The sequence below is a fragment of the Ailuropoda melanoleuca genome, chromosome 1, assembly GCF_002007445.2.
Source record: "Ailuropoda melanoleuca isolate Jingjing chromosome 1, ASM200744v2, whole genome shotgun sequence".
NCBI lineage: Eukaryota > Metazoa > Chordata > Mammalia > Carnivora > Ursidae > Ailuropoda > Ailuropoda melanoleuca.
This window is the reverse complement of record NC_048218.1, coordinates 124,115,508-124,137,072: the sequence shown is the minus strand read 5'-3', so window position 1 is coordinate 124,137,072 and position 21,565 is coordinate 124,115,508. Positions and strand designations below refer to the sequence as shown.

At 43.8% G+C, this 21,565-nt stretch overlaps 1 protein-coding gene across 27 annotated transcripts in view; it reads right to left on the bottom strand.

The window, feature by feature from the left end:
* Positions 1–3,123: 3,123 nt before the first annotated feature.
* Positions 3,124–21,565, bottom strand: part of NRCAM (neuronal cell adhesion molecule) — a 272,829-nt gene continuing 254,387 nt past the window's right edge. For 13 of the 27 annotated variants that reach the window (XM_034666216.1, XM_034666185.1, XM_034666227.1 and 10 more), the window contains 3 exons: positions 21,303–21,381; positions 12,980–12,991; positions 10,987–12,408 (listed from right to left, as the gene is read on the bottom strand). In XM_034666216.1, coding sequence (XP_034522107.1) covers positions 12,171–12,408; positions 12,980–12,991; positions 21,303–21,381 — 329 coding nt within the window. In that variant the 3' untranslated portion in view covers positions 10,987–12,170. Of the gene's footprint in view, positions 3,534–9,044; positions 12,409–12,979; positions 12,992–21,302; positions 21,382–21,565 lie in introns of those variants that run through there. The other 14 variants (XM_034666192.1, XM_034666236.1, XM_034666198.1 and 11 more) reach the window with 2 other exon arrangements.

Below are 21,565 nucleotides of genomic sequence, written 5' to 3'. Positions count from 1 at the left end.
AATTCCCCCAACAAACATCAATTACCTACCATTACACCACCCTCTACCTCAGACAAGCACAACACACACTAGATCTTCTCATGTTCTGGAGGGAACACATCCTCTGGGTCTAATTCTTTGCCCTATGTATGTAAGCCCATGCAAGTCTGCCACCTTATACTGGGGTGAAGCCCAACAGGGCACTTTGGAAGCTGCCCAGCAGGTGGTCCAACAAACCTCACCTTAGTCCCCACCACCCCACATTCTGACTTGAGTCCTCAGCCCCACCTGACTATGCCTCCCGGCGTCTCTGGACCAAACAGGAGTCTACTTGGCGGCTTCCTATGGGGTTTTGGACTAAGCGCCTACCCCCAGCCCAAAACACTCTCCTTGAGCACCACCCTATTGGGCTCTCACAGAAACCAAGGCCCTAACCGGTACCCACGCGGCACGACTCTGTACCCAAGTTCCTATAATGCCCAGGGCTAGAGATGCCTCCTTGATAAAATGGAAATGGTACCTCTACCAGAGCGCTTACCCCAGTGTCAAAGGTCTTTCCAAACTACAGGAGAATATGGCTTCCCTCACGCTCAGCCCCTTGCAGGAGAGGTCGAGGAAGTGATAGCGCCCCAGCTACCTCCTCCTCTGGCTACTTGGGGAGCCCCTTCGGATCAACCCTCTGAGGAGGACTGGGAGTTGGTGTTCTTCACCCATGGCACTGCCACCATTGTACACCATGCGTTTCGGTGGACAGGCATTCTGCCCTGCGTCAGGCACCTCCCCAGAGCAGGAGCACACTAGCAGCTCAGCCCGGCTGGCAGAACTTGTAGCTACTCTCCTAGCCCTGAAGGAGCCATAAAATGGGAGTCTCGCACAGAGTCACGTTTTCACAGATTCCTTACGGGTTGGTCTGGCCCATGGCTACGGAACAAATTTTCTCGTACGAGGCCAGCCAATCTGGGGCGCCGAGATAGTGAAGTCACTAGCAAGAGTTCCTGCCATTGCAGCTCGAGTCTCTGCACACGCTCAGCGCTCTGCACCAGGAGCCATTTTCAGCAACATGGCGGCTCCCTCACCGAGCCCTCCGCCCTCGCCCGGCAGAGACTCCTCAGGGAACCGATCCTTCCACCAACTCGAATGGGCCCACACAACCTCAGGTCACAGGGGAATTCCTATGTTAACATACTGAGCTCAAGTGGGGGACTCCCCTTCCGGCAGCCACGGTTGCGATAGACAAGTGCGTTCGCTGCTCCCAAGCCAAACAGCAGAGGCGATCCAGACGGGGATTTTCTGCTGTGGAGACCGACACACACCTCCTGGCAGACTGACCTCAGCGGCACCCTGTCCCTTTCTGCACAATCACCCACAATTTCCGATACTTACATAGGACTCGTCTTCGCGTCCCCCACCTGGAACTCCTCTTCAAAACAGGTCATCTGTTTCCTTCCGAAATTTATTCCTGTTCCCGTGGGTCACCAGGCATTACTGACTCTGACCAGGGCACCCATTTCACCTCTCGGGAGACTCAACAGTGGACTCGCCAACGTTGTATTTGGAACTTCCATCCGGGTCATCACCCCCTGGCAGCTGGCTCCACTGAGCATCTTAAAGACACGCTCCTTCTATGACTTTTAGGCAATTACCTTCTTCTTAAAGAGACACTCCTTAAATTATTCTCAGGTGATTAATTTCAATCCCTGAAATGGATCTATCTCTTCTTGCACCAGGCATTTCTAGCTGATAGCAGCACCACGGATATGCAGAGATCAGCACAAAACACACCTGTTATTGTAAATAAAGTTTTATTGGAACACAGCCACACCCATTTATTTAAGGATCATACATACCTTAGATCTGAAGTCGGTGGTGGCTTTCCATTACAGCTGCAGAGCTGAGTAGTTGTAATAGAGATCATACTGCCTGCAAAGCCTCAATTATTTGCTATCTGGTCCTTTAAAGATAAAGCTTGCCAGCCCTACTCTATTGTGTGGAATTTGGCTTGTAGGAGGGCAAGAAGGTGTTGAAATAATCTTTTAGGCCCCAGATGGCACTCCTCCTGCCCCAGGGGCCACGTCAGCAAACCAGAACCTAGATAACTTCCATGTACCAGTAAAAGCTGCGCTTGACCAAAAAATAGTATATCCATCCAGCCAGGCCCCAAAGCGGAGCCAACTCTGGGCTTTCTCACCCCCAGCAAGGTTGACGGCATGGCCTGGCCAATTAGACCTTTTCTCTTTGTTTCTTCATTGTTCTTTATTTATCCTATAAAAGCTTCTTGCCTGTCACCCCATTCTGTGGTCCTCTGAAAGGAGACTGTCCACTTCATGAGGTGTTAAATAAAGTTTGTGTCGCCTAACTTGTCTTTAATCATGTTCTAACAAGGGTCAGGCAGTATGGTTGGGAGACTGCAGATAAATAGACATGGATGTATTCAACATATATTTTGGGGGAAAAAAACAGAGAATTGGCTGTTGGTTTCACTGGGATCAGGGAGGAAAAACAATGGCTCCTAGGGTCTGCTTGAAGCCGGGTGTGGTAGCATTGACCAGATGTGGTGCACTGGGGGAGGGAAAGTTATAGGGCATAAAACAGCTCAGGATTTAAATTCACAGTTAATTCTGAGATGTCAATTAGACCTCATTCGAATGGAGAAGTTAGAAAATAGGATGCTGTTTAAGCCCCGGAGAGCAGAGAGAAACACCAGGAGAGAGTAAAGAAGACGAAAAGGCCCAGAAAGGAAAATAAGAGAGAAGAGGGATGGAGGGATGGCAGTAAGTGCCAAGGTGGGGACACCAACAAGTTAGGGTTTCTGAAAAGCCCCAAAGGTGGTTTGTCACACAGAGACGGAAGTTAGAAGGGACTGTCTCCCAGATCTTGGGGGATGCCCCCAGGGAGGTCTGGGTGTGTTCTAGAGCTGACAGACACTCTCAGATGTCTGACAGGCAGCCATTAAACCCACAGCCAGCAGGGTGGGAGAGAGATGGAGTCAAGCCGACCCTTCTCCAGAAAGCAGGCCAGGGGCCTGACCTCCTGCCTCTGTAACAAACAGACAGGTGCAGAGCCAAATGCTGCCCCCCCCACTCCCCTTTGGGCAAACTATCCAGAGAGAAAGAACGAAGAAAGGACTCACTTAGGCCCAGTACCTTTTATATTTTTTGTTTAAAACCAATTTTATTGAGATATAACTTATAACAATAAAACATATCCATTTTAAGTATATGGTTTTGAGTCCTGACAAATGCACACACCCCTGTAAACACCACCACAATCAAAATCTAGACCATTTCCATCATCCCTAAAAGTTCCCTCAGCCCCTTGGTAGTAAATCCCCACCCCGTGTCCCCAGCCCCAGGCAATCCCCGAAAGGCTTTCAGTCATTATAGGTTGGTTTTTGCCTGTTCCAGAGTTTCTTATAAATGAAACTTTCTTTGTTTGGCTTCTCTCACTCAGTGGAGTGAGACACTTCTATCAGGAGTTTTTTCCTTCTTATTGTGGATTAGTATTTCATTGGTCTGAATATCAGTATGTACGCCGAAGTTTGTTTATTCATTTACCTGTTGACGGACAGACATTTTGGGTTATTTCACGGTCTTTTGTTGCTATAAATGAAAAGAGTCTGGTTTTTTCTCTTCATCTCAACCGAGAATCACTTCCTCGCCTACAGGTGGGAGAGGAGAGAGGCCGGCATGAAGACTGAGCATAGCCTTTCTCACCCATCAGTTCATCAGAGTCCCGCTAAATGATCTAGGCTAAGAGCACTTGTTAAATGAAGCTCGGGTGCTAGTCTGTACCCCAGGAGTTTCTGATTCGGTCGATCTGGGGTGGGCCAAGAATCTGCATTTTGGACAAGGCGTGCTGATGCTGCTGTTCCAAGGAAAACACTTGGAGAACCACTGGTCTTGGGGAACCAGGAGGCCAGGGAGGTGAAGCAGCCTGTCACGTGGCACTGTACTCATCATAAGCCTTATTATATATACATAGTCCTATAGCTTCTCAGATACATAGAAGCCTGGGATGGTTTCTCTCAACAGCTTTATTGAGGTATAACTTAACCTACCACAAATTCACTTGTTTTGCGTATACAATTTGATGAGTTTTAGTAAATCTACCAAATTGGACAATCATCAACACAATGCAGTTCTAGAACATTTCCATCACTCCAGTCAGATCCTTCCTGCCAATGTACAGTTAATCCTTGCTCCCAGTCCAGGGCCAGACAACCACTCATCTGCTTTCTGTCTTCATGGGTTTGCTTTTCTGGACATTTCCAGGAAATAGCATCATGCAATATGCAGTTCTGTGTCTGGCTTCTTTAATTTGGCATAACGTTATCGAGGGTCCTCTAGGTCGTAGCATGTATTATTAGCACTTAAAAAAATTACCTAATAGTATTCCATTTAATTGTATGGATATACTGTTTAATTGTATGGATAGACCACATTTTGTTTATCTGTTCTTCAGTTCGTGGACATTTGGGTTACTTCTTGGCCATTATGATTAACTCTTCTGTGCACATTCATGTACAAGTCTCTGTGGGGACATAGTTTTTCATTTCTTTTGAGTATATACCTAGGAGTGGAATTTCTGGGTCATAAGGTAAATTTAAATTTAACATTTTAAGAAACTGCTAAACTGTTTTCCAAAATGTACCATTTTATATTCCCACCAGCAATGTGGGGTCCATTTCCCTTAGATATATTTTTTAAATTTTAACTTAATTTAACTATTATTTTTAAAAGATTATATTTATTCATTTCACACACACACACAGGGCACACACTTGAGCACAAGCAGGGGGAGGGGCAGAGGGAGAGCGAGAAGCAGGCTTCCCGCTGAGCAGCGAGCCCAACATGGGGCTCGATCCCAGGACCCTGAGATCATGACCTGAGCCAAAGGCAGACGCTCAACCCACTGAGCCACCCAGGTGCCTCTGTTTTCAATGAGAGGAATATAAGAGAATTTGAGGTTAACTTTTGTCAAGAAATGTATTCAAAATACTGTTTACTAAATGCTTTGAGTGCACACACAAGAGGGTGCTGACACGTTTCTTTATGCTGGTTTCAGTCTGGGCTGCACATTGGAATCATCAGGAGCTTTACACACTACTGCCGTCAGGCTACTACTTAGACAAGAACAATAGAGCAGAGGGGGCGGGCAGTGGGGGCTTTAAAGCTCCCAGGTGATTCCAACGTGCTGGCTGAGCCCCTGCTTAAAAAAAAAGAAAAGGGACACCTGGATGGCTCCGCAGGTGAAGCGTCTGACTCCCGGTGTCAGTCAGGTCATGCTCTCTCGGTGGTGGGATCAAGCCGGGGTCGGGCTCTGTGCCCAGTGGGGAGTCTGCTTGAGATTCTCTCTCTCTCAAATAAATAAATCTTAAAAAAAAAAAAAAAAGACTGAGTCATTCACTGAGATAATAGTGGAACGGTTACAGCTGAAGAAAGGCTGTCCGAATTGTCGCTCAGCATGAACTGAGCGAGCCTGGGGAAGGTTTTGGCTCTAGAAGCACAAAGAATGTGCTCTCTGGCAGATAGTAGCTGCGATGATTATCGTCCTGGTGTTACTTCAACTTTTTCAGCCTTGTTGACCATGGAGGAGAGTAAATGGTAAGTGAAGGTGGACGGGTGGGGAATCCAAGCGTTCAAAGGTCTGTTTGTTCTCGATGGAAGAAACTTGGAATGTGTTTAAGTGACACTAGACAGCCTGGGTGAGCAGGAGAAGGGAGAACCTCGGGGTGAGAATCCAGCAGGGAGGAGGGCGGTTCCCAGGTCCAGTGGTCTTAGAAAGCAGGAAGGGAAGGATGGTTCCTCTGTTTCAACAGGAGGTGGACGAGGGGAGCACACTGAGGCAGCCATTTGGTTTGCCAGCGGGAAGATGAGGGAATTCCCATCTCCGCGTTTGCTTTTGCTTTGCTTAGTGAATTGTGATGTAAGGTCATCTTGCAGAGAGTGATGTGGGAGGCTGGGTGGGGAGAGTGGAAAGGATTTGAAATGGTCCTTTCAGAGTGTGAGAATGTATGCTCACCCGAGAAAAGTAAGCAGGGCTGCTGGGCAGGGTGGAGCATGCAACCATGGAAGATCATTCTGTTTCCCAGGACACCAACCTCTATTCTATTTCTCAGCCTCTGGGGGCAGGCAGAAGACAGCAGGCCGTGGACTTGATCCTGAGTAACATGATACGTCCTCTGGGATTTAGAAAAGACAGAAGGGCAAAGGGCCTTGGGGTAAAGCAAGGGTGTTTCAAAAAGAATGGACCTTAAAATCCATGCTGGACAAGGGATGGAAAAAGGAGAATAAGCTGAAGGATTGAGAGAAAGTAGAGGGACCCTGGGTTGGGGGAGAGGTTGTGGGCAGGGAGCAGGATGCTTAGATTATGTGATTATGCAGGGAGATAGCCAAGGAACTGAGTTCAGGGGCGTATCTGGATGGCTCAGTCGGTTAAGCATCTGCCTTCGGCTCAGGTCATGGTCCCAGGGTCTTGGGATCCAGCCCCGCATCAGGCTCCTTGCTCAGTGGGGAGTCTGCTTCTCCCTCTCCCTTTCCCTCTCCTCCTGCATGTACTCTGTCTCTCTCAAATAAATAAATAAAATCTTTAAAAATTAAAAAAAAGCACATATTAAAAAAGGGAAGGAAGGAAGGAAGGAAGGAACGAACGAATGAACGAACTGAGCCTGGGAACAAGTGGGCCGTCCTCGTGGGTAACGGCAAATCTGTGTCGATTTCCTTCCCTTCTACTCACTCCTCACCTCAACCCGTCACCACAGTTCCGCAACAGCTTTTCCTAGCATCTCGGGTGGCCTGCATGCCTTCAAATTCAAGGAGTGTGTGATGTTTTAGCATCATGTGACACCGTTCTTGAAATGATCTCTCTCACTGGGTTTCAAGACAACACACTCTCATTTCTTCCTGACTTTCCTGGCTCCTGCTTGCTGGTCTCCTTTCGAGGTCTGCCTGCCTCTTCCTGTCCATTGTATGTGGGAGTTTCTTAATAGGGTGAGATCCTTAGCCTTCTTGCTTGTATTTCCTCCCTAGGCAATCTCATTCCTGCCTCATGGCTTCATTACTACTCCTCATCTTAGAAGTTTCTTTGGAGCATTAAGTCCATACAGCCAATTTCTACTAGTGTCCTTTCCACTCGGATGTCTCAGAGGCCTTTCAAGCTCACGTATTAGCCTGAACTCAACTCATGACTCACCCCCAAATCTGGTTCTTTCCCGATGTTCCCACCTCAGTGAACTTCATGTCGGGTTAGACAAGTCAGACACTGAAGAGCTGTGTTTCATCCCTCTCTTTTCCTCAACCTCCCACTTCGAATCTGTTGCTCCCACCAATTTTCTTCCTAAATAGCTTTGGGACCCACCCACTTCTCCCGATCTCCACTGGGATGATCTGGATCCAACCCCATCTAAACCACTGCAAAGCTCTCCAGTGGCTTGTCAATCTCTCCGCTCTCCTCCTCCAGCCCATCCCTCACGCTCAATCTCATGAATTCTGCCTCCACCCCAGACAGAAATCTAATCATACAACCCTTTGCTTCAACCTCTTCAGTTACTCCACACTTAACACTGCTCCTTAAATAAAGATGAAAACCTGTCCTGTGGTCCTTGGCACCTAGCTTGGCTTGGGCCCTGCATCTGTTCCAGGCACGCTGGTCTTTGTTGTCCAGACATATGTCTGCCTTCTCCTTCTGGATCCTTCCCTTGCCCACCCAGCTCCCACTTCTACTCCACACTGGTCAGCCCCCTCCACTGCTTGCTTTCATGGAACCTATACCTTCTTTTCACGGCGCTCATCTCGGTTTGGAATTACACATTCACTTGGGTGGTTATTTGCTCGATGTCTGTCTTCTCACATCAGACTCCAGGTGCCGTGAGAGCAGGAACCACATCTGGGTTTTGCTCATCTTGTATACTCCCCACTTCGCAAAATACCTGTAGTGAGTGCTAGAAACTTTTTGGGGGGGGCGGTTGGGGGTTAATTTGGAACCATAGGATTTAAACAGAAAAGGATGCTAGAAATCATCTACTCTCCATTGTCCACAAGAGCTAAATTGTGGAAGGAACCAACATGCTCTTCAACAGATGACTGGATTAAGAAGTTGTGGTCCATATATACAATGGAATATTACTCAGCTATCAAAAAGAACAATTTCTCAACATTTGTTGCAACATGGACGGCACTGGAGGAGATAATGCTAAGTGAAATAAGTCAAGCAGAGAAAGACAATTACCATATGATTTCTCTCATCTATGGAACATAAGAACTAGGAAGATCGGTAGGAGAAGAAAGGGATAAAGAAAGGGGGGTAATCAGAAGGGGGAATGAAGCATGAGAGACTATGGATTATGAGAAACAAACTGAGGGCTTCAGAGGGGAGGGGGGTGGGGGAATGGGATAGACTGGTGACGGGTAGTAAGGAGGGCACGTATTGCATGGTGCACTGGGTGTTATATACAACTAATGAATCATCGAACTTTACATCAGAAACCAGGGATGTACTGTATGGTGACTAACATAATATAATAAAAAAACATTAAAAAAATATATATGTAAAGAGGGAATAGAGAAAAAAAAAGAAATCATCTGCTCTCTGTCATTTTAAAGTTGGAGAAACAGAGGCCTGGAGAGGTGGGAGATTGGTGGGGGGGGGGTGATTTCTACATGGTCACGGTTGATGGCAGAATTGGAATGTCAACCCTGGCCTCTTTCTGGCTCAACCTGAGAACTATTCGTTTGTTTACTATAAATACCCTGGTTGGATTCTCTCCCTCGTCTGCCTTTTTTTTTTTTTTAAGTGAGAAATAAAAATTGTCCTTAAACTGTATCTTCTGTGTTATCCAATCAAAAAACATCAGGCCACTGGTGGCAGACAAAATGACACCCTCTGGAAGAAGAGGGGACACCATTTTAAGGACCTGCCCCCATCCTCACCCCCACCAGCCTGTGGCTGTGATGGGGTGCCTTGTGGGAGCCGGGGCCATGCTCCCCCTCTTCCTCCCCTGCTGATCAGCCACCCAGCAATTAGTAAGAGGAAGAAGATGAATGAGGCTCACAGTGACTCATACTAACCCCCTGAAAGGTGTGAACTGGTCAGAGAAAGTTGCAAATCCCATTTTCTCCGGCCGCAGCAGGCAATCGTTCTCTGCACCGCCAGACCCCGGTCTGCTTATGAAAAGAGGTTTGCACTATTTTTTTTCCAGAGGCTTCATGTTCCAGCAGTTTCCTTCGCGCTGAATAAAGCACGGGAGCCCTCTGGTGGTAGTTTGTAGAAAAACTGGGAGGGAGAGGTGGCCTTACTTGGGGTGAAAATTCTTTGAATCTCTCTCCCTTGCCTCCGCAAGCCGTTTCCAAAATCAGGCACTACAAGTAAATCAGGGCCCTTATAAACTGTCCGAGCGGGAAGGCCCCAGTGGACCGCTGCTTTTTGTGGTCTGGCTTCCAACGTGCCTGCCCCTCCGTGTCACACAGCTGTGAGTGATCGGGTGGAGTCTGAGACAGGGAGAAAGTCAGGGCTGGAGAGGAGGGGGTGGGTGACAGACCCGTAATACTTGCAAATGCCCAAACTGTCTCACTGAGCAGAGCGGGAAAGGAATCCACGTTGCCGGGGCTGAGGAGGGTGGAGGACAGGCCGACAGCAGGCACCTGGGAACCAGGCCAGTGGAGGTCCGGCTTCAGCAAAGCAAGCAGCACCTGATTTCTCCGACTGTTTCTCAAAAGGCTGGCCGTGCCTCCACCTGCTTTTCGTTGAAAATTTCTTGGCATGCCCGTAGTACTTCATTCGTTCCGCAGTATACCACGTTCGGTTCTCTGTGAAATTTTCTCTTCATGTCACAGCCTTTCAGAGGCAAAAATAAAACTCTGCACTATTTGAAAACATTAGGAAATAGATGTTGGAAAAAGTTCAAGATCACAAAGAGATCAAGACGGTTTAATAGTGATTTTTTTTTTATGGAAATCCAGTCATATCTGCTTGTACTCTTCAATACACTGTTACTTTGGACATTCACACTCCACTAGGAACATGACTTATTACAAAAGAGAGAGGGACGTTTAAAACCACATTTAATTTTTAATACAAAATCTGTTGCACTATTACAGAGGTGACCCCTTCATGCACAGATTACTCTAGTGTCTACCGTTCCAGAAGAGTAGAAACTGTACTTTTATTGTCCTCTCCCCACCCCAAACATGGGCAAACTTAGAGTCACTTTTATCTTTGTGCTCACTGGTGCCCAGGCAAGCCTGTCTTGTCTTTCTGTATTTCCATTAGCACGTTTGGTCTGTGAAAAGGGAATATGGAGCCGTGGAAATAGTTAGGGCCATCTTCACCTGGGATGGCTTCAAACTGGGCTTTGCCTACACAGAGCAAAGATGCCTACTGAGCCCCACAGACAAAGCTCTGAAGATTCTATCTAGAAACTCACTGTCAATATGTCGAAGAATTCACTATTTCAGTTTCACAGCAAAAAAGGGAAAATAAAAACCCAAAAGGTATTTAAGGAAATGCTTTTCTGATCCCATGCACTGTATTCATGAGCTAACTTCTTAGACAGTACGACGTCAACACTGGTTGCATGTTTATTCGTACGTAACACCTCTAACCATATAGCATCTACACCTTTTCAGTGTATTTACAAATTCAACAAAATATCTACATATAAAAAGCTTTACTTAAAATTAAACTTGATGCAAGTTATGAGAAACCAATTTATTGGCAAATGAAACTGAGCATTCCTTCAACCATAGGTTGTTAGAGGATTTCATATTTGGAGGTAAACCATTTGATAGATAGCGTTGGTGAATACGGTAGGATGTGTAGGTTTGTTTTGGAAACTGCAGATGTAATCCCTTTGACTGTTCACCTTGTTAGCACTCGTCAGGTTTCTGAGAGTCGGAAATGTGTCCATAGTAATTTGCATACACATTGTTCAATGCTGCCAGAGAGTTTCCAAAGCTGCCACCTAGGTAAAGGCCTGGAGAAAAGCATTCCTGTTGGCATGCTGTTGTCTGCTTCTGGTTTGGGAATAGCTTCTTTTTTTTTTTTTTTTTTTTTTTTTTTTTAACAAAAATTCCCTACGGAATCGACCGCCTTCTGACCCAATTGGCTTGTTTGAATAGAAACCAGAAAGCCCACAAAATCAGCATGCTCTGCAAGTGGTGCTAAGGCTTTTTCTTTTTATACATACGGGGAAATGCTCCCTAACATCAACTGTCTGATTAATTTTATTTTCACATTCCCTTCCTTTCAGCATTGGCCATTTCCATGACCTCTGCTTTCTAGAAGTTACTTTGGGACCATGACAGGGAGCTAGGACTCTGCGTCCGCGGAAGGCAGCGGGTTGTGGAATGCTTATTGTCTGAAGGCACTGCATGTGTCTTGCCCTGTGCTTTCTGGAATCATTTTTGAAACCGAAGTGGAGTGATTCGTTTTCGATTCTTTCGGTCTGGCGTACGTGCCAAAATGCATTGCGATACACATTGTTTATGCCTAAAAACAACTGACCATAGAGAAGATGTGAGAAGTCGAACACTGTGCTGCGGTAATACCCGGAGAAGGAAGAAGGCTACGGAGGAAAAGGGGCAGAGGCCGGTCACAGAGTCTCAGCAAAGCATCAGCAAATGCGATGGTCGTCATGAACTCATATAGCAAGGATATCCTGTACATACTGTTGCTAACAGTCTCCCAAAAAGACTAACGACAGCTAGACACAGAGTCACCAATTTCAAAACAATGCCCACAAAGACATTGGAGTTCTAGAGAATACTACAGTAACACTCCTGACAATGAAAACGGAATTCGTGTTTCGGGGGTTCAGCCGAAGAGAGTATAATCGTAAAGTATCAAACCATGTTTTGATAAGGTACACAGGTATTCCTTTATGTGTAGCATTTTTCATGCATCGTATTGAACTGTATCCCGAAAAGCAAATAATGTGATTGGTTGATGATGCTGTATTATTATTTTTTTTATCAGTTCTGAACAAGAATACCTATTGTGAATGAAAAAGGATGCACTTTGCACTGCAGTTCACATGAACAAATCATCTGAGTTATGTTCTTGTTTGCACCGCTCTCATAATATCAACAGCAGAACACATACTTTCTGCCTGTGTGTTCCTGGTATGAGAAGGCAGACAAACGAGTGCTTAAGATCAACATTCTAGAGAAATGGGATATTGGCAGAGCGTTTACAGATTAAACAAAGGAATTCATGGCATTGACAGGAGAAGGTGCTTCTGAGCTTTCGTTTCCTTCCACCGGTTCTTTCTCTTTCTTACCACTGTATTGTCCAATAAAGGAGCCGTCCTCATTGAACTGGCCATTCACCCCCTCTCCATAGTCAACTAGGCTGTCATCACTATCTTCTTTCTTCACTGTCCTGTCTGAAGGTGTTCGGCTGCCTTTTTTCAAAGGCTTGTGGTCTTCGGTATCACTGGAAGAAAGAGACAACGTTTTCGTCGGGATCGGCATTAGGTGAAAGGTTGTGTCCCTACAGATCATGCAAGCAGGTTACGATAAAGCGTGTGGAGTCGCGAGCCTTGCTAGCCAAATCTAATTGTCAGGTGGACTCCAATGGCTGGGATGTGGTTGGGATGAAAATCAGGTGCCGGAATGGTTTAATCATGAAGTCTTCAGTAGGTGGATGGCTTCTCACTGCACATGTCAATGTCAATGTCAATGTCAATGTCAATGTCAATGACTGCTTCTCACCCCCGAGTTGGAAGCAAGTGAGAAATAGTCACAGGTATTAAAAAAGGAAGACTCGAGGAAAGTTGGATATCATCACTACGTTGAATTCAAAGGAAGGGAAAAGCTTATGGCAAGTAGAGAAGTTAGTACGTTAAACTGTGAGATTCTCGGATTCCTTGGATATGAATGGAGAATGATTTTGGTTAAGTGTGAAATATGAGGAGTTTTCTTTTCTGAGCAAGAGGAAGCAAAATCCTACTTTTCAAATAATTTTGTTATTGAGTGCAGGCCAGTCGTGTAAACTTTCACCTTACCTTTCAAGAGACCTAGAAATTCCATTAAAAGGGTGCAGAAGAAACAAATGAAAACAGCCTAAGAAGAAAAGCAAAATCCTTATACTGATAGCAAACAGTATTTTTTTTTCTGTCAGAACTTTAGTTAATGGGTCAAGACTGATTAATTTGGAAAGAGACACAGTGGAATTTCAAAGCACTACCCTTGTACTATTAATGGCATGTCAATATATTTGAAAGAGCGTGAATGATTCAAAAAAAGTCAGAGGAAATTTTCTCTGTGCTCTCTTCTCCCAGTGTGGTATGTAGTCTATCCATGTCGGATGGGAACAGAGAAGCAGATTTTTAAAAACATTATAGAACTCAATTTTTCCCCTTTATTAATCTATGAAATCCCTCAGCACAATATCCAGCAGGAGAGCGTGTTTTAGAACACCTGCCCATACGGTCGTGTCACTAGGAATGCACACTGACTGATTCTTTAAAAGGAAACATTTGGTTTAAAAAAGAAAAAGAAAAAAGGCCACGAGAGCATTCTGTTTCCTTTCGAAGGACAAAAATGCAAGGCAGAATAGGAAGTACAAGCAATATTAGTTAAAAGTGGAAAGTAATGTCAAAGAGGTTGCGTCAGCGGCCGTATTTCACCTGGCAATTTGTGCCAGGCTTTTACTGTTCCCTGTGTCTCTGACAGTGACTTTGTTCTAGCCAAGATACACACATTTCGAGATGCACAAATATTCTGGCTCTTTGGCCAAGAATTCCTACTAGGGTTTTCAGTGTTTTTCCAAGAAGAAAATCTCAACACTGAAAAAAATAATACTTCCTTAACAGAACACAGGTATCTGCTACTGGAAATTACCAGCTGCAACAAGACCCAAGTTCTTGTCACAGGCCAGTAAACAAGATGATCGGCACTGCTAACTGACAACCGGGGAGGGATCACAGGACCTTGGAGTGACCTGTGTTTGGGGCCCTTCGGGGGACAGAGCCTCAAATCTCCAGCCTGCTGCAAGTATAAAGTGCACATCTTTAATCATTAACCTCTAGGCTTTGCTTGAATACTTCCTGCGACACACTGCTCATGATTTGGTGAGGCCCTAAATTCCACTGAAGTGTTCAATAATGAGCAGATTTTTGTCACCTGGATTCCACTAATTCTTTTTACTTTATAGGACTAGTGTTCCAAGGAATATGCCACAGGAAATTCTAGTCTGTGGCAGTTCTTTGATCCAGCCATCTATCCAAGCATTCAACCAGTCACATATCTAATACATGTTTATCGAGTGCCTACACTGATACTGTTCTAGCCGGTGGGGATATAGCTGCAAGTGAAACAGACTGAAACCCCAAATCCATGAAGCTTACTTCTAATAGGGGAAGGTGCAGAAAATAAACAACCAGCATATGAAAACATTAGCTCCCTGGTGTGTCAGAAGGTGATTAGTGCTACGGAAAACATGGAACTCTGTAAAGGGGATGGACGGTGTCAGGGGAGGGTGTAGAAGTTGACAGTGAAATAGGGTGTCTGCGGAAGGCCTCAGTAGAATGACATCGGAGCAAAGACTTAAAAGAGTTGAGCTGGCCGGGTGGATAGCTGGAAGGAGAGCCATTCTGGCAGGTGCAGCAGGCAGTGCAAATGCCCTGAGGTGGCAGCAAGTCTGGCACGTTCTAGGAATGGGAGGAGCTTGTGTGGCTGGAATTGAGGGGAGAGAGAGAGCAGAGTTAAAGTAGGAGGTGGCAGGGCTAGATCAGGGTGATTAGTGCAAAAACACAGGAGTCAGTTGACTGTGACCCGGACAAGAGTGGAACACCGGCGTCACACAAAGTGGTTAGATGATGGACATATTTTGAAAGGAGCTCCGGAAGGATTTTCTGATGGGTTGGATGTGGAATAATAGAGAAAAAGACACCACCGAGATTTTCTGTTTGAGCAACAGAAAGGATGGAATTACCGTTACTATGGAGAGCAGCGTGTTTGGGGTGGAAGGTCAAGAGTTCAGTTGTGGACACGCTAAGTTCGCTATGTCAGAGGAACTACTCCTTTGATTGTTTTATGAATCTAGTATAACACCGATACCTAAACCCATCAAGAACACTTTGAGAAAGCGAAATTACAGGCGAATCTCATTCAGGAACCTAGATGAGCAAATCCCAAGGAAATCATGAGCCCATGGAATTTAGCAATCTACTAAAAGGATACCATAGCATGACCAAGTTGGGTTTATTCTAGGGAATGCAAGTTTGTTTCAGCATTAAAACATCAATTCATGTTTTTCCATTTTAGCAGAAGGAAAAAAAAGTGTTATAATTATTTTAGTGGATTCAAAAGAAGGGATTTGGTAAAATTCAACACCCATTCACAATAAAAACTTCAATACTCTAGGAACATAAAATATCTTGATTGACCTGATTATGGGTATTCATAAGAAACTTGCAGTAAACATCATCTTTGATGGTGAATGTTGACAGATTTCTGTTTCACATCAGAAATCACAGTAGGGATGCCTGTTCTCATCACTTCTAACCAAAACTGCATTGAAAGTACTAAGCAACGTGCAAAAAGAAATAGAAGGCTTATGTCGTTATTTGTGACCCATACAGTTACATGTATGTAAAACACCCAAAAGGATCTACAGGCAAACATTAGAATAGAAAGAGAGTTTGGTAATGTTGTTAAATACTATATTAGCATAAAGTCAATTTTCTTTCCATAATTGCAAATAATTGGAAAATGAAAATTTCCAAAAAATGATTCCAGCTATATCATACAAATATGAAGTATATATGAACAAAATAAATACAAACGTTTTAAGTTCTCTCTGAGGAAAATGAAAGTTTTATTCAGTTATTAAAGAAGAGCTAAATAAATGGAGGAACATACCATAAATGTGGACGGGCAGACTCAAATATCGTAAGTATGTTAACCTTCTTCATATTGGTCTTAAATTCAATTTATTTCCAATAAAAACCCAACAGGTTTTTATGTGGATCTTGGCAAGCTGATTCTTAGCCGCAGATGTAAATGAAAGGGCCAGGAATATCTAAAAAATTCTTGAGTTAGAATAACAAAGTTGGGGGTTTTGACTTATCAGATATCAAGACTTATTAAAAGCTACAGGATTAGGATAGTGTGGTTTTGATGCAAAGATAAACAAATCAGATAAAGGGCCCTGAAATATTTGGGAGATCTTTCTGTTGGCTTTATTTCTACATCATATTTTTATGCTATCATAGCTGGGGTTATTTTTAAAATCCTATTTTCCAACTCTTTGCTGGTACACAGAAATATAATTGACTTCATGTTAATTTTGTGTCCACATCACTAAATTCTTTAATGAATTCTATTATTTTCCTGATTCATTTGGATTTTTACACACGCCATCCTATCAGTTATGAATAGTGACCAGCCAAGAAGGGGATCCCTTGAAGCTTTTTTTTAAGTAGGCTCCACACCTAGCATGGAGCCCAATGCGGGGCTCGAACTCACCACTCTGAGATCAAGACCTGAGCTGAGATGAAGAGTCGGATGCTTAACCAACGGAGCCACCTAGGCTCCCCACATCCATTCCAGCCTAATTCATGGTCATGGTGGGTGAGAGAGAATCTACAGCAACGTAGGTTGTGCTTGAAAGAAAGAGAAGAAAGAGGGGTATTCTCTCCATACACAGAGTCTTTCCAGGAAAAGCTGTTCAAAGGCAGCTCAAGATCTTTCTAAGACTGGTTTTTAAAAAGTGGTGCAAGGTAATGCCATACTTTAGTTAGAATCGGGTTAAATGGGGAAAAAAAACATATGAGGCACCAGCCCAGTGCCCAGCACGTGACTTGTGCCCATCAAATAGGCCTCATCTCTCTACCATCACACCTCGTCGCTCCAGGCAAGGCCCCCACCTCAGAGAGATTCTTTTTCTCACAAATACCCTGTGTAACACACACACTTAGAAATTTCCAGAGGTGATGCCTGGTTACAAGCCTGTGTTGAAGCACTGTATGAATGCTTGCCTTTTTTCAAGTCAAAGACAAATTTTACAATGAAATAGTAAACAAACTCGCTTTTGACATTGTGTCAGGGGAAGTCACTCTGTCAAGTTTCAGTGTGAAACAGCCTCCCAGAGGAGAGGGATTTAGAAGTTGCAGAGGATGACTTAAAAGCCATACACGGTATTTAAAGATTAAAAATATTCAGCAACATTTTAAGAGAACTGTTAAGGACAAAGATTCAACAAATTTGTAAATAAGTCATAAAACAGTACATGTGGCTCCAATATATATTTTTGATCCTCATAGCCGTGAATGAAGATGGTATTGCAGTGTAACGGAATGCTCTCATCACGGTACCGAAACTTAGTTCACGTCACGTCCTCTGGGAAGCCTTCTCACATTCCCTTCCTTCCGTCCACCCAGTTGGCTCCCAGCCCCTGCTCCCTTGGCACCTGATCTGTACCTCTTTCCTAGCACTTTTCACACGATGCTGACTGTCCTTTTACTTCCCTGGTCCCTCGCTAGACTAGAAACTAGTGAGATAACATTCTATCATCTTTAATATCCCCACAGCCTGGCATACAGTAGGCACTCAATAAATACTGGTTGAATGAATGAATTCATTGTAAAATGACAACAGAAGAGATGGTGGGCATTTTTAGAAATTTTTCAGGCTTCTAAGATCAGAAAATTTTCATTCCTCGTGAATTTCATGATGTCAGACAAAGCATTGGAGATGTTTTTTTTTTCCTTTCTCTTACCCTCAGGATGAATTTTAAGGAGTTCACCTTTTTTGCAGTAACACTTCATTCAGGGTTATGCACGCAGGAAGTACCCACTGAATATCTACTGACCAAAATCCAGCAACAACAGACAAATCTGTGATCCTGAGGTCTGACTCGCCTGTGGTCACCATCCCACCACCGCCAAACCCTTCTGCAGTTTGATTGACCCTCGGTGACCCCAACACTCCCTCTAAACGTCCACATTATTTATAAGTTTATGTTTGTGAGCAGAATAAATCTAAAGTAGACCGTACAGGTGACCCATCTTCACATCATTCGAGCCCGAGGAGCATGGGTTAGCATGCTTGGAACAGAACCATGGTCACGTGAATGACAAGAGTCCCGTGGCCACGGCCTCCATGTACGCTATGCGTTCAAGTACCACGGTCATCAGCTTTATGACCTAGGTTCATTCTGGTTTCTAAAGGAATGGATCTGAAGAATTAAAAAAATACTTACATGGTTGGTTGCATTGTTTCTCTGATTTTTCTATATGCTAGTAAGGAGGCAGATCCTACTGTCTGTATAATTAAAGAAACAAACAAAGAAAGCTGCAGGCTTCCGCCAAAGGGTCACTGCTTGGGGGTGGGAATTGGAGGGAGGACACAAGGTTACAGCTGATGGAAAAAAATAAAATAAAATCTGGCCACTGAAGTTCCATCCCTCTTTGCACTAGGAAATATCCTCTGGCTCAGAGCCAACCATGTAGAAACTGTTTGATCCTCAAGCTGGAGAACGAGCAAATCATAAACAGAATTAATTTACATTAGCAACAGCCCTGATTTTGTCTGTGTCGGTGTGTGATCTGCATATTAATTGATTTTCTGAATGAGAAAGAATAAGCATCAATAAATACTACAGAGCTCAAAACTTCCAGAAGGTGCAAAGCAGAGAAGGGACCCTGGTGATTTAGGAAGGAGAATGACACTTCAATGTATTATTTAAAAAAAAAAAAAAGAATCTGTTGGAATAAACAGTTGGAACCGTTTTCATTCATCGTAACATCTAAGAAACTAAAAGTCTTTTTTTTTTTTTTCTTTTTAAGTAGAAAAGAATCCACAGGGAAAAAATTCTGAGGTAATGTCAAGAAGTCACAGGACGAAGCCACAGCCGTAGCAAAGGGTGGTTGGGTATTTGGGAAAGTGATTTCACTTGTGGGATTGATTGTCCTTATGGAGTTGCAGTTTCAGTCAAAAAAAAAAAAAATTACTGGGTTGTATATTAAGTTTTAGACATCCGTCAGAACCTTCCCCTGGCACCTCCCACATCAATGTATTTGCATGTGTGACAAATATTTTTGTCTTCACACATGAACCAATGGGTCTGTACTCCATAGGCCCAAAGAAAAGTCTTTCTCTTCTGAGGAATTCAAGGCATGAGTTAAAGACAGCCATGTGAAAACGCTTCACAAACATATCACATATGAATGAACACCAAGACAAAGAAATATGGCCAAAGAAATGTAAACACAGTGATAATGAGGCCAGTTGCCAAATACTTGCCATGTACTGCTCTGGAACCCCAAATCATATTAAAGGTTGTTAGCAGACATCTCATGGAGGAGGTTAGAAATCCTAGCAACTAGAAGTCTTCAGTGGTCATCTAATATTTGAACAACTGAATCATTTTATGGGTGAAAGAAATGGAGACCCAGACACAACAAGTGTCATATCTAAAGGAATCAAGGGTATGGCTGGGTTGACAGGAAAACTAACAGTTTCTTGATTCCCAGCGAGTTCCCATTCGGCCTCGATTTCCATCACATTTTTACGGAGTAGGCAGCATGGTTGCCCTGAGAATGTCACATTGTATCAGACCCTGGTTTCACACCACTGTAGAAGCAAGCTGACAATTGGGAGCCATGAGGCGAGCAGTACATTGCCAGAATCATTTAAGCATGATGATGGACAACAGGAACCCATCACCACGAGAGGAATGCGGGAGGGACCATGCTTTCTTTCCAATTCATGCCAATACGGAGGTGTTTCAGGCTACATTGAAGTACATGTAGCTTCATCGCGATCAAGAAGGGAGTGGTGTGCCTATCCTGTGTAGCGTTCTAGCCACAAGAACTCTAGGAAGAAGTTTTTTAGTCATTATCGCCTCACCTGCTTTACGGGAAAACCATGTAGGAGAGTGAATTAAATTAGCGAAGATTGCAACTCACCCAGCGTCAGACGTGGCTTCCCTAGGCTACGGCCATCTGCACACTGCCCTACCGTGTACTGTGGGCGGGGGGGTGGGGGGGCCCAGGAAGCTTCCACAGGAAGCTCCCAGAGTCAACATGTGACATCAAGACAGCCCTCACTAGACATCTTTCTGTATTGTGAAGTACAGAAATTCCGAGAAGTTTTACAAATCATAATCTTCTCTGTCGAAGAGACTATCAGAGTACCCAAAGGCTTAGGTGCTGAGGCACGAAGCCAGAGCACTTGTAACTGCGTGGAAACCGGTATGAAACCAAAGTATCCAAAATATATGGCTTTTCTCAATCAGTTATATTTCTTATCTTTGGCATTACTGAGCCCCTCATGATATTGACATGGAAATACCAAAAATGAGCTCCAGAGATGGGTAAAAATTAGCACAAATATCTGTAAATGTCATCTGGCCATCCCAATAGGGAAATATTTTATTTCACCTAAAAGCCTTTTCTTCCGCCAAAAAAGGCTCAATCTGGGCTCAGTGCATATTTAAAAGACTGTATTTTTATAATCAAGAGGCTGATAGAAAAAACAAGGTATAAAGGCATTTTATAAATAGAAGTACTCCTTTGGAACACCCAAATCCCAACTTTTTAAAGGAATAAATATAGAGCTTGTTTCTGATTTTAAACATATCTAAAATAATCAACTAACTCTTTTTAAAAAGACATATAAATCCTAGGCAAGAATATCTTTATTTAAAGAGTCTCTCTCCCTCTATCTCCAACTCCTTCTGTCTTTTCATGACTTAGCACATAGGTTATGTTAAAATTTATCCTTAATGATGGAGCCAAGCCAAGAATGTATTATCAAAGTTCTGTGAATTAACACACTGCCTAGAGGGCTATGATATTCTTAATAATTCACAGCTTCTAAAACAACCTTGCCATCCTTTCACGATTAATGGACAGGATATGGGCATTTCTTTTGGAAAAACAAGCATCAAATCCAGGATTAAAAAGAGTAACACCAATTTATAAACTCACTACTTAGAAAATGACAGGTGTGGTTTCCTTTATAATGCAGGTTTTGTAGGGTCTTTATTGTTGTTTTAACTCTTATGATAACACACCAGCTTTTCCTAGGTTGAGCAATACAGCAACGCCTCTGGAAAAATATGGCGGAGTCTGTCTGGCACTCTGTCTCCAAACCTATGACTAAAGTGGAAATTCATTTTTTAACGAAAAGTGAGAATATTTTCATTGTGAGGGATGTGTAATCACGTAGACATGGAAGTGTTTCTAAAGTAATTTTTGAGGAAAATATGATATGCCACAGAGCCTGCTCCTGGCCTCATCTTACGGGCGGGAGCCTGCATGAGCGCGGCGTGTGCGTAGGGCGGGGAAGTTGAAGGGAGTCTGAATGGCAGCAGCTCACCTGTATTCTCCGAAAGTGCCATCGTCTTCCTTCATAGGCTGAATTTCAGGATCCGCATGAGCGTCTTCCTTCTCTTTGACTAAAACATTTCAAAGCGATAAGATTACCTATGGGTTCCGTGTTCCCTTATTCAAAGTTTGAAAGACTATACTCTGAGATGTACAGCAGTACAAAATAATTCTATACACAGAAGACGTTCTAGCACAACAGATGGATTCTGTGGCCATGCAAATACTTCGCTGTTTAGTCTCTTTGAGACAAAC